Below are 12,558 nucleotides of genomic sequence, written 5' to 3' on the forward strand. Positions count from 1 at the left end.
CACAAAGATACTACACAAAGATTCACTGGAAGTTCTTGTAAGAAGGTGAAGCATAGAATATCTAGAAAAACTATCTCAAGATTTAATCATCATAGAGAAACTAGGCCCTTTCCACAGTATGTGCCCATAGGGTCAAGGCATTAACTTCAAGGTTCATCTGTTAGATATTTCTCTTGGCATACTATAGTACTGTATATATTATTGTAGAGTTATCTCTTTTAATTTATTTTTTGGTTTAATGGTTCAGAATCAGTTAAGAGGAAGATCTTGCTAGCTATATCTAACTACTGTATCTTTTTGCCTCTGGCTCTATCAATTATTCATTATAATTGGACAGCCATCCAGTCCCATGTGACAGCACTTCCTTGCTTTAACCAGCTCACAGATTCATTCTATCTCAATTGTGTACAACTTTTGTCATGCAAAGATTTGTTCTTAAATGAATTGTGAAAATTGCAGTAAGGTCAAGTTAAGGAACAAGAACAGTGAGGAGCTGCACATTGCCTCCCACTCAAATAGCTTGTTGGCTTAAGTAAAATAGGAATTTTATACAATGTAGGACACAAAAAAATATTGGTTTTGAATATCCTAACTACAAGCCTCCCAAGCCCCTCCAGTTGGCTTTCATTTTTTCTTGCTTAAAGAGGAAGCTATGAAAATTGTGCCCTCTGGGTAGGGTTACTCTTCTTGTAGCTATTATTTTTGGCTAACACAGCAGCGTTCCAAGCAATTTAGCATAAATGAAGTAAGAGAATTGCATGGAGGAAATATTAGTTAAGTTGGATTTTTGAGTGTATATTTTTATTTATATCCATTTTGTGCATAAGAAATGCACTAATTTCTCTATGAAGGTTTTTATTTTATCTATTTTGTCAGTAACCTTATTCATCTTTTGTACTTCAAGCTTCAAGAGAGAGGAAGACTGTGAATATGCCATGAAGAAGTTACATCAACAAGAAATTTTAGGAAGAAGACTGATGGCTGTTTACAAAGAACCTTCATTAATGTCTTCTAAACAACCTCATCTGTGAGTATAATTGCAGAAAGGATGATATATGTTCAAGTATTCATAAGGTTGGATGAGAGGTGGGTAGAAATAAATAGGGAGATGCAATTTGGGAAATGTTTATAATGTTATTTTGTAGACTTTATTTTGTAATTAGTTACATGCATATATTTTTATATCCAGGTACCTACATAATGCTGTATAACATTTCTTTTGACCCATTACTGCTCACAGAAGATTCTCAGTCTGTTACCAGTTTTCTAGTGTTTATTGTTTTTGGAGGGGGTCTAATGTTTCAAAGAAGCCATTTGTTTCTCCACAAATGCAATCACTGAGAAAGTATGTGGTGAGCAGGCCTTACAAAATTGACAGGACTACTGTAGGAATACTACAGATTGGTTGATGGCAGCATGAGTAAACAATCATTGTTCCACCAGATAAAAAAAAAGTTTTAACTTTAGTGGTTGTGAACTTTGCATGTTTTGGTTACCATCTTTTGTAACATGATATGCAAGTTTAGACCACAGTATGATTATGAATTGTTCAACTTTCACATTAGACAGTCTCTAGACAACTTCATCTTCATTGTCATTGCTTTCTTGCATTGTGGCATGGAAATTGTCATAGTTCTGGAATTGGCTATTGCACTGGCACATGTCAGCACAAGTGTACTTGTTACCTCTGCAGGAACATCTGCCAGAACAGTAATGAGATTTACGCTTGCTTTGGACCATTTCAATGATGGTCTTTGGGGCTGGGAGGACCCCTGTGTTTTTTGGTTCCCGCATGCCATCCGAGTGTTTGAAGTACCCATTTCTTAGGGTATCAGCTGTTTTCAAGCTGTGGATCCTGCAGAGCAGTGGTTGCTTGCAGCCATATGCTTGTTTGGATATGGACTCTCAAGATGTTCTGCTAAAGGGCTCCAAGCATTTGAGAGAGCTTGTCACTTTCAGCCATATGGTTGTAAAAAAAGTCAAGTATACCTTAGTTTAACCAGACCACTGAGATGATTAACAGCTCTCCTAGGGCTGTCCCAAAGGATTAGATTTATTTTACGTGGCTAAGAACCAACTGGTTACCTAGCAATGGGATCTACAACTTATTGTGGAATCCAAACCACTTTATAGCGAGAAATAATTTCTATCACCAGAAATAAATTCCTCTAATTCTTCATTGGCCAGTTGGAGAATCAACGCGGGGACAGCAGAGTGCTAGCCGAGAACGGTACCCACCCATCCAGTGAGGAACTCATATGGTTGTAGAGGAGATGCCACCACAATTGAGGCTGTGCTGCACATACTGAGGGGACCTACTGTTGATAGCATTCCATCCACCAGTGCTGCTACTTCCAACAACTTCTGCAGAGTGTTAATAGCATCTTCATCTGATTTGAAGTAGACCTAGAGGCAGGTTGCCTTGTTTATTCGGGACAAAATCCCTGTGTTGTCAGCCCCAGTGAATGCATGGAAGGCTGGCCAAGCATTTGCTCTTTCTGAACCTAGAGCTCACCAAAATGATAAATAATCTACTCACCACCAGAAGCCATAGAAGTAGATGTAGCTTCTTAGGAAGGTCTTAGTTGGGTTTACAGTTATACCAGCCCAGCCTGGTAGATCAGCAGTGAGGCTGCATTTTTTTGAGGCTGTTATCCTCTAATATACTCAGATGTGATGATCAGCTTGAAGGATCACCTATTTTACTATGGTTTTGGCTAAAAGGTAGTCAGTCAGATCAGCCTTCATCTTGTCTTGAGAGAGGAACATGTTCATTGGGATGTGTTTGATATTGGATAGCTTTTCTTTGTTTTCATTTATCTGTGGTAGCACTCTTCAGAGAATCCACCAATTATGTGTAGAATGATTTCATCACAGTGTTCTGCAGATGCTTTTGGATAAAGCAGAAGTGGCAGAGAAATGTCAAATGTGGTTTGCTTTATTTGTGCAGCTTGCTCACCCAAGGGTACCAACATTGAAACCATCACTCAGTTATGTTGGCCTCAATTACGCAACCATGTGGCTGAAAGTGACAAGATCCCTCCAGCACTTGGAGCTGTAATGCACCACATCTTGAGATTCCAAGTCCAAACAGGGGTTTGGGCATAGGTAGCCACTGTCCTGCAGGATCCACAGCTGGATTGCCTGCAATATGATTACTTAAATGACTGAAGAGGTTCTTCCAGCCCCAAAGGTCATCATTGAGATAGTCCAATGCATTTGTAAATATCACTGTAATTATGGCAGGTGTCCCTGCAAAGCTAACAACTTAACTTGTTCTGGTATGTGTCTTTGCAAAAGCCAGTGCTAGAATGATGGTGATTCCCTTGCTGTGATGCATGAAAGCAATAACAGTGGTGAGTATGAATGTGTGTAGAGGCTGTCTAATGCAAAAGGTTACTTAATCATGATCATATTGTGGCCTAAACTTGCATACCATAATGCTAAATTTAAAATTTATATAAGACAAAAGATCTATTAACTCCTCAGCTAAGAAAAAGAGTTAAAATGTATTTTAGTCAGTTCCTTTTTGTAGGCAACATTGGATTTCTTTTGTCATAAAAAATTTAGGTTTAACATATAAAATAAGTGTTTTAGCTTATTTATGACCCTAGATATGAAGCTAATTTTCAGTAACCATTTTGTTAAATTCAGAATAGACATCTGGGCAAATGCAAACTGGTATTCCATCTTATACAGTTCACTTTCTCAAAAACATAGTTTGGACTTAACCTAACTACTTGAGATCCTCTTATTTGTCTCATGAGACTAGATGAAGGATTGTTGATCAGTTCAAGACCTTCAGTACGTCTAGAAGACCATATGCAGTCATTTTCCTTTAGTGACCATTCACCCAATAGCATCAGCTTGGTCTTGCAGTCTTTTTATTTTCCATGTGAGGCAATTGAGAGGCACTGATGCAGGATTTAACTCTCAAGAGTTAAAGGCTGAGTCTCTTGGAACTAAAATTTTGGTGGAGTGGTTTTTTTGTGCTAGATTTTGTTTTCTACAGTTTCTAGGAAGAAGGGATGATGATACTTTTATTTCTTCCTGCTATTACATCCTTTGGTGAACAGACGTCTTCTTAAATAAAATTTTGACTCCTTTAAGAAGCATCCCATAACATTTGACCTTCCTATCTTTGAGGTAACAATGGAAATCTTGGAAGATCTCAGGAACAGGGTGACTAGTATAGCAAGAGAAAGGGTTATGGCAAGCCTGTGGCTACTGACTTAAGCACACTGTCTCACAGAAGACAGAATTCAGAGATTTCTGTCCATGTTGCAGGAGTCCCTGTATGAATTTTATTTCAGCAGATGCTGTCAACACCTGCGTGTTTTAAACCTTCACATGTGGGGATCATCAGGTAAGGTCTCATGCAAAAGGTTTTCTTTAGAAAAAATGAAATTCATTGCCAGTCCAGGTCCAATATCTGTTTCATCTATCTACCAAGCAAAGGGAAAGTTCTTCAGTGACTGATGTGATGTAAGGGACTTGGATCCTGTCCAAGCCACAATTCCTATAATAGGTGATCTTTTTACTTTTCCATACAGGCAGAAGAATACATGTCCTTTTAAAAGTTGTCAAAGGATAATGGGTCACATTATCCCAGGAATATTAGCATCAAGAGTTGGATTTTCATGCTTCTCCAGACTTTAGGAGTATGTATGAACACTTTGAGAAGAGTATGTGTGAGCACTGTTAAAAAAGAGGTAATACTGATATCTTTCAAGTTGCCTTACTTAAATTTGCCCCTGTGGTAAGGAGTCTATAAGTATATTTTATTGGCCACTGAAATGGGCTTCCCAATTCAGTCTTACCTTAAAGACCCTCTTTTGCCCACCTTGTCAGTGAGCTTCATGGTTTTTCATGTCAGAAAGTTATTTAAAGCATTGTGTCTTGTGCATCCTTTTCCTCAATCTCATGCTATGAATGAGGAGGACCTCCTCCTGTGCCTGGTATAAGTAATCATGGAAGGCCCTTGGAGGATGGAGGATTTTAGACAAGGTATTTCAAATAAGTTTATACTTACTAGCTATTGTAAGCAACAAGCCTTCAGAAATATGATTTCTGCATGGTTCAAGCAGGTCATCCTGATGGCTTAAGAGGAGTTTTCTGAGAACCAAGCCTCTCAGGTGAAAGTCAGGTTCATGAAATAACATGAGACTCAACTTATTTAATATTTTAGAGATCAGGAATTTTTATATATTTACTTATGAAGAATGAGTCTCTTCATGGTAATTACTGTATTCTGAAAGGTTCAGTAAAAGTGTAAACTTCACAAAGGTGTATATGGGTCCCTTTACTGATCAGTTAGTTTCACTTACTATAAGCATTCATCTAATAGCTTTATTACATATTTGTGTTAAGTCACTGTAAACAGTCTATTTTATTGTAAAATTGTTTTTCTTTTTCTTTTAGAGATGCAAGTGAAAGCTCAAAGGTGCAAGAACCCTCACGCGAAGAAATTATAAAGAAAAAAATCAAGGAATACGAAGCTCGCCTGTCATCTATCTCATCACTCTTTAACATCAGGCATCCAATACCACCTCATCTCAAGTAAGGCGTTTTCTGCATTTAACACTTAAGAATTGTATTGGTATTCATAAGAACAGAAATCATGTAAAATTGAGTATTCACTTGCAAACCATAGCTTTTATTGAAATAGCAAGAAATTTATTCTTACTTAATATACACAACACTCCTGTTTGTAAAAGGTTCTATTGAATATTAGGGATGAGAATCCTTAGGGTTTTATGTCTGTTTGTTATTATTTTAGTAGGGTCTTGAGATGTTAATAATTTTCACAGTTAAAAGAAATGCAGTAGAATATCCAAAATCCCAAAATTTGTGTTTTGATTTAAATTTGGCTATGAGAATATGTTAATTTAGTAACTTCAGACTTTCATTATCATTGTCATTGCTTTTTGGAGTAAGGGATCAGAATTCAGATTCTAGCATAAAATCCAGAAGACTTATTTTTCAATCCTTGGAAACTATTCTATGCAGAAAACTGATGAAACCTCCAAAATCAGTGTTATCGTGATTAAAATAATAGTGTACTGTATTGTGTACAGTATTGGTAAAATGACATAACTATTAATGAAGTGGTTACTACAGTATCAAGTTCTGGAAATCACCTGCTGCTATTATAAATGTTCTATTCAGAATCATTTTGTTCATGGGAAATCGTATGCACCGTAGTATTCAGTTATTTTGCATCAGTAACTTGAATGTTTTCATTTCTCTCAGATACTTGTATCCACCACCATCAGCTACCATCATGGCTAATATTGTTCAGGCTCTTATATCTGTTCCTAAATTTTATACCCAAGTTCTTCATTTAATGAACAAAATGAATTTACCAGCTCCCTTTGGAAGTCTTAAAGTACTTCCTCCACAGTATCTTGAAGTTTTGAAATTGTTGGGCCTATATTCTGAGAAGGATCATTTCAACCCCATTGTTGAACAAGATAAATTAAGTGATAACGAGGAAGAGATGCAAAATAGTGAAAGTGAAGTGTCTGAAAGTGAATCTGAATTAGAAAGTGATGCAGATGAGACCATGGAAAAGCCAAAGGTTACGAAGCAAGTTAAAAGACGCATTAAACCTAGTAGAATAATCAGTAAGAGGCCAAATTTTGCTTTATTAAAAAAGACATGTGTGCCACACCCACGTCTTTCATCATCCTCTGTCAGTGAAGCATTTGAGAGCAAAGATGGCTTGCAGTCCAAAAAATTAGAATTGAAATTGAAAGGAACATTACCTACTGAAACAGGTGCTACTTTCAGTCACTGATAATTTAGAAATTGGTGGCTTTGGAAAGATAGAAGCATTAAAGCATTTAAAAGAGAAGCCCATAGAAGATAATCCTGTTGAATGGAAGGGAGAGTCAGCAAAATACATATCTAAAGAAGAGTTACAAAATAACAGAATAAATAAAGCAGGTATGAAATCATTAGTAATTTATTTAGTGAATAATATCATAGAAAAGTACCATTTAAAATATGAAATTTCAAAAAGTGAAATTTAGTGAATAATGTCATAGAAGAGTGTCATTTAAATTTATAAAGTGGATGTTGTACTGTATAAAAATTCACAGAATCATGATGCAACGTACAGTACTGTCATTTCCCCAATTTTTTTTTTTTTTTTTATACTGACATAACCTTTAATTATTTTCAGATTGGGCAATTTTGCCAGTTTTCAAAAATTATCACATCGGTGAACCATCCTCAAAACTATATATCAAGAACTTAGCCAAGACGACCAGTGAAGGAGATTTGAAGTTCATATATGGCAACTATGTATTTTGGCACAATGAAGAAGAAGCTAGTAAGTAAGTAAATTCGGCACTTGTTCAGCTCTTCCTAGCACCTGCAGTCTTTATGTCTGTGTATACAAATTGTCCTAGAGTATAATATGTAGGGTATCCTAGCATGGTTAAACTTACTATACTTGTGAAAGAGTACCATCCTCTTAACCCCAGATACAGTATTGTATTGAGAAAGGTATGTATGCCAGCAGGAGAGGTAAAGAGGTCAAAATTTTCAGCAGGTAGAGAAAGGGGCTCTCTCCTCTTATGGAACTTCACCTGTTGACAGAAGCAATTCAACTCCCTGTGCTGGTAAGTCATGCACTAGAAGGGCTATTATATGTACCAGTTTGTTCCAAATTTGTTACCAATCTCTAAAACTGACTGCCTTCAGGCTAAGAGCTTTGCCCTTTGGTACAACATGCTTTCATAAAGGCAAGAGGTGGTACGCAAGTATAACTTAATTCAACTAAATAAGAGATTAAATGCAATTGTAAATTAACTATTGGCTCTGTAGATCATCTTGAGGATAACTTAGATTAATGGTTACCATTCTTTGTGTGTACAGTATTACACCTTAATCCTTCCTGTTATTACTGTAATGTATACATGAGGCTTTATGAGAGGTACAGCAACATTTAACTAAAGGACAAGGTTACGCCTATGACCCTCTTATTTTTTTATTTAATAGCGAGAGGCGCGCGCTACGCTGCGCAGGGCAGGAGGGCAGTTGACGGACTTCCTGTTTAAACGCAGCTGCCAGTCATGAACTGGGTCCTTCATCGCACCGCATTTTATTTTTTTATGGGAAACAGTTTCAAAACAAAACCCATGATTCACAATCAGCCCTCTCTCCCCTCAGTAGCTTCATATGCTGCCATACAGTGTGTTTGCAAACGTTCTGATCTTTGCGGTTAGTTTCATTGTGTAGACAACGATGATCTCTGTCGTGTTGTTCAGCTAATCTCTGTGAGTGGTGACTGTCAGTTTCTTGTGAGAGATGATGTTGATCTCTAATGCGTTGTTCTTGCAATCTTAAGGACTTCTCTTTGGGTGTTCCATTGGCACGTCTCTGCCTCTTTCTTTCATAATCTCAGTTTAATCTCTCCTGTCTCTCCTCAGTACCTTCATTTGCCTCTTTTAGGCATGGTTTGTAAGTTTTCAATAAGCATGCATAATTATACCAGCTGTCTGCCCTCAATAAGCACAGAGGAGCAAGCTTACATGATATATATCAGTGATGCACTGAAAATGAAGTTGTTAAATAACTGGATTAAAATGTATCCTTAAGGCATTTTCATGACTAAGATTTCAGTTCCTGAAGCATTCCTGGAGAAACACCCATTGGATTATAACGTCTTCTTAAATTCTTAAAGACTCCAGGATCCTGTGAAGCCATCTTCAGCTCCTGTCGGATCCACTTCCCCCGAAGAAATCTTTTAAGCCTTTTCTCTCTCCAGGAAGGACCAAATCCATTCCTTCTCCATAAAATAATCCAAAGGCTTCAGAGCCTGGAGATCATCTTTAAGCCTTTGGAAGCCCCAGAAGCCTCTGGACTTTATCTCCAAGAACTTGGGCTTATTCATCTTCAGGAACTTGGGCTTCCCCCCAAAAAATCTTCGAAGCCCAAAGAAATCTTCTTCTCCATAAAACTCTGTTCTTTAGTAATGTTCAAGAAATCCAAAGGCTACAGAGCCTGGAGATTGTCTTGAAGCCTTCAGAAGCCCCAGAAGCCTTCAGAATTCCAATTTCCTACTTTCACCCCAGGGAGGACAAGAAAGATCCAGACAAGAAAGATCCACTTGGATATTGTTATTTTAGATAGGTTCACATTCTGTATAGGATGGCACACCAGTGACTGCCAGAAATGGGTTTAACACTAATGTATGGAGTATTATATATTTATAGTTTACTCCGCAGATTGGAAATTATTATTATTATACTTTGTAATTATTTACTTATTAGAAATGTTTCATGTATTTCACTATAGTTTTGCTCTGACTGACACATGCCCAGTGGGCAAGATTACATACCCCTCACTGTACCCGAGTACATTAATACCCTGAACTTGCGCGATTCGAGTTGTGCCAATTCACAGACACACGAACTTTTCACCGACTTGCAGGGTTACTCGAGGATTCACATATGTTTGCACAAGTGTTTATGTTAATGTCAAGCTTTTATGTGTAAATTAAATAACATTAAATAAAAATAATAATTCTCTCTCTCTCTCTTTTACTGAGATGAGAGAATTTTTATGGTACAAGCATATGTTGATTTGTTTTGTATGATAAATAAATGATTTACCTAATAATAAGTATTAATTTTCAAATATTAAGTTAACTGTAAATACAAACATTTTTATTTTAAACAAACAAATATCTAGTTAACTCTTTGAAGGGAAGCTTGAAGGCAAAGCTGTCAAATATGTCAATTTAATGTGACAGGAAGGGGGAGTGTTCTCTCTCTCTCTGGTTCTCTCTCTCTCTCTCTCTCTCTCTCTCTCATTCATAGTTATGCAGCCTACATATTACTGTTCTCTGTATGTCTTTACCTGTACAGTAGATAATTTTAAATAGATCTAATTTTACCTGTACCGTCTACGAACTATAAATGCACCAATCTAAAAAAGAGAGAAAGATAAAGAGACTATTCCAGAATAAAGAAGTTCCTCAAAACGAGGTTGAGAAGACTTCTAAAAATAGATCAGTAGAATGAGGAGAGAGAAATAGTATATGTACTCTTCAGACTCTCCTGTATTTTTACATCAACCATTTATTTCTTTTTTTAAGGGAAATGTATTAAGTCAACTTTCAAATGAAATGAAATTACAGTAACTTTAATTTCATTTAACAAAGTTAGCATAATACTTTTGGAGCACGATTAGGGTCATATTTAGTGTTTAAATTCTATAAATAAGCATTTATTAGCATTTTTAGGGAATGTGCCAAACTTAGGCGAAAATTCACCTTATGACGAGGGGGGGCTGGAACCTAACCTCGCTTAAGTTTGTGGTATGACTGTAGTATGCTGGTAGATATATGTTCAGATTTGGGTTATTTGATACAGTACTATGGTGCATTACAGTATATTCTTAGCAGGATGAGAAATCCTTTATTAGTTATAATGCTGTACTTTGGTTTACAGGTTCTCCATTCGACTAATGAAAGAAGGCCGGATGAAGGGTCAGGCTTTTGTTACATTCCCATCTGTTGAGGCAGCAACAGAAGCTCTTAATGACACAAATGGTTATATTCTTAATGACAAACCAATGGTTGTTGCCTTTGGCAAAGTAAAACCTTCCTAGCACCTGGTAAACTTCAAATGGATGGATGGAATGGTATGTCAAACATTTTTTTCTCTTACATAATGGCATAATGGATTAGTTTGTTGATTTTTCTCACCCTTTTTCTGCCTTTACCAATGGAATATTAAGTTTGTAAGAAAAGGTTTTAAAATAACATACAGAACTGTTCTCATGTCAATATTTATTAATTATGCCAGTGCATGTCAACTTTTGAAATCAAGAGACATTGATTGATGATATTACAAAAGGTTTAAAGTTATTCTGTGCAGATATTGTTGAAATCAAGAAATATTGATTGATATGACAAAAGGTTTAAAGTTATTACTGTCAAGACATCATTGTTGAACTTTGTGTAGCACATTCCTCAGGACATTGATAGTAAAGTCCACGTCTTCCTTTGATATGCACATGGGTGGTTTAATCCTGAAGACCTGAAAAATTACAGAATGTCATGTAATTTCACATACTAATAGACAAACTCTGACTTATACTAAGTACATTTTGGAACTTAACAACAGATTTAACTATACATTTAACAAATCTTTAAATCAACAGAGTTGCAACTATACATTTAACAAATCTTTAAATCAGCAGAGTTGCCAATGTAATTGTTATTTGAAGACTTGAGGGATGCATTTGACAGATTCTGCATCTTCCTTAAGAATATCATGTACCATAATTTGCTGAACTTGAATGCCATTCATTTAGGTTTTTTAAAGAGCACTTTATGTTCCTTCCCATGCCTTCTGTATACAGTGTAAACATTTTTTGGCCAAATGTTTGTGCAGGTATAGATGCTCTTTTTTGGAAAAGCTAGTTATTATTGAATATATTAAATTTTCTTTCATTGTTTGCCCAGGTCTTTCGTGCTTGTGGGTAATAACTATTTAATCTCAGCTTTTTCTTCTTATCTTTGCAAAATTTCTTTTCTGTTCTTTGCTGGGCATACACAGTTATTTGTTGGGGATTTAATTAATTTGGCTTCTTGTATAGATGGGCATTGTATAGGTGCTAAAATGGCACATACCATAGCCAAAGATAGGTCACAATATGGTTCAGTGCCACAAGTCTAGTCTGCTAGCTGCTTATCGGTTTGATTCATTGCTGCATTTATAGTGTTATAGCTATCTATGGGTTGGCTATCATTAGTCCATTATGCTTACAGCCAATTCTATATAATCCTGTAACTCGCCCTCCTCGTTCTAAGGGCTGTTCCACATGTTGCTACTATGGCAAAATGTCTTATTTGCTAAACTTTTTTTTTTTTCTTCATTTTGGCTTTTTGACTATCCTACTATTGTTCACCTAATTTATTTTCTCTTTTTTCTTCATCTGTAAAGGGTGTTATATATATCTTCACCATCTCTGGCTGTCAGGCAGTCCCTGGTTAACGGCGGGGGTTCTGTTTCCGGCCGAGCACCAATAACCAAAAATCGTCATTAACTGGAACATCACAATAATTATGGTAATAAATGCCATTTACAAAGCTGTAAGCACCAATAAACCGCTTAACAGCGCCAATAAACTGCTTAATAGCACTGTTAACTGGTTATCGGTGCCGATAAACCGTTTACTGAAGCCGATAAATTGCTTACCGATGCTGATAAACCGCTTACCGGCGTCTCAAGTCTAGTTAACAACTCCATTAGCCAAGCATCGTAAAACCGGGACACCATTAACTGTTGATGCTGATAAACAAGGACTGCCTGCTACACTGGATGGCATTTTTAGCCCCAATGCTTCAGCTTTCAAGTAGAAAGCTACCCTACCCTTTTTCTTTGTCATCTCTCCCTTCTTTGTCTTTATTACCATTATGCTTTGCTTTAGTTTTCCTTCCTTGTTTCCAGCTTTTTTCTTGGGTATTGTTTTCGGTCTTTTTCCAAAACCAGTATGTTTTTTGTTGCTTCTTCCTCAGTTCTTTCCTTCCTTTTGCCA

The 12,558-nt window shown here is 36.6% G+C and overlaps 2 protein-coding genes across 3 annotated transcripts in view; one reads left to right on the plus strand and one right to left on the minus strand.

Annotated features, from left to right (window-relative positions):
- Positions 1 to 12,558, plus strand: part of LOC136835397 (RNA-binding region-containing protein 3-like) — a 48,083-nt gene that overhangs the window by 21,634 nt on the left and 13,891 nt on the right. Inside the window, 6 exon segments of the mRNA XM_067098887.1 lie at positions 905 to 1,027; positions 5,422 to 5,559; positions 6,253 to 6,774; positions 6,776 to 6,948; positions 7,187 to 7,340; positions 10,464 to 10,656. Of these exon segments, the coding sequence (XP_066954988.1) occupies positions 905 to 1,027; positions 5,422 to 5,559; positions 6,253 to 6,774; positions 6,776 to 6,948; positions 7,187 to 7,340; positions 10,464 to 10,623 (1,270 nt within the window). The 3' untranslated portion in view covers positions 10,624 to 10,656.
- Positions 10,788 to 12,558, minus strand: part of LOC136835396 (alanine--glyoxylate aminotransferase 2, mitochondrial) — an 88,036-nt gene continuing 86,265 nt past the window's right edge. For both annotated transcript variants that reach the window (XM_067098885.1, XM_067098886.1), the window contains exon 11: positions 10,788 to 11,054. In XM_067098885.1, the coding sequence (XP_066954986.1) occupies positions 10,959 to 11,054 (96 nt within the window). In that variant the 3' untranslated portion in view covers positions 10,788 to 10,958. The remainder of the gene's footprint in view (positions 11,055 to 12,558) is intronic.

This window comes from Macrobrachium rosenbergii, chromosome 55, assembly GCF_040412425.1.
Source record: "Macrobrachium rosenbergii isolate ZJJX-2024 chromosome 55, ASM4041242v1, whole genome shotgun sequence".
Lineage (NCBI taxonomy): Eukaryota > Metazoa > Arthropoda > Malacostraca > Decapoda > Palaemonidae > Macrobrachium > Macrobrachium rosenbergii.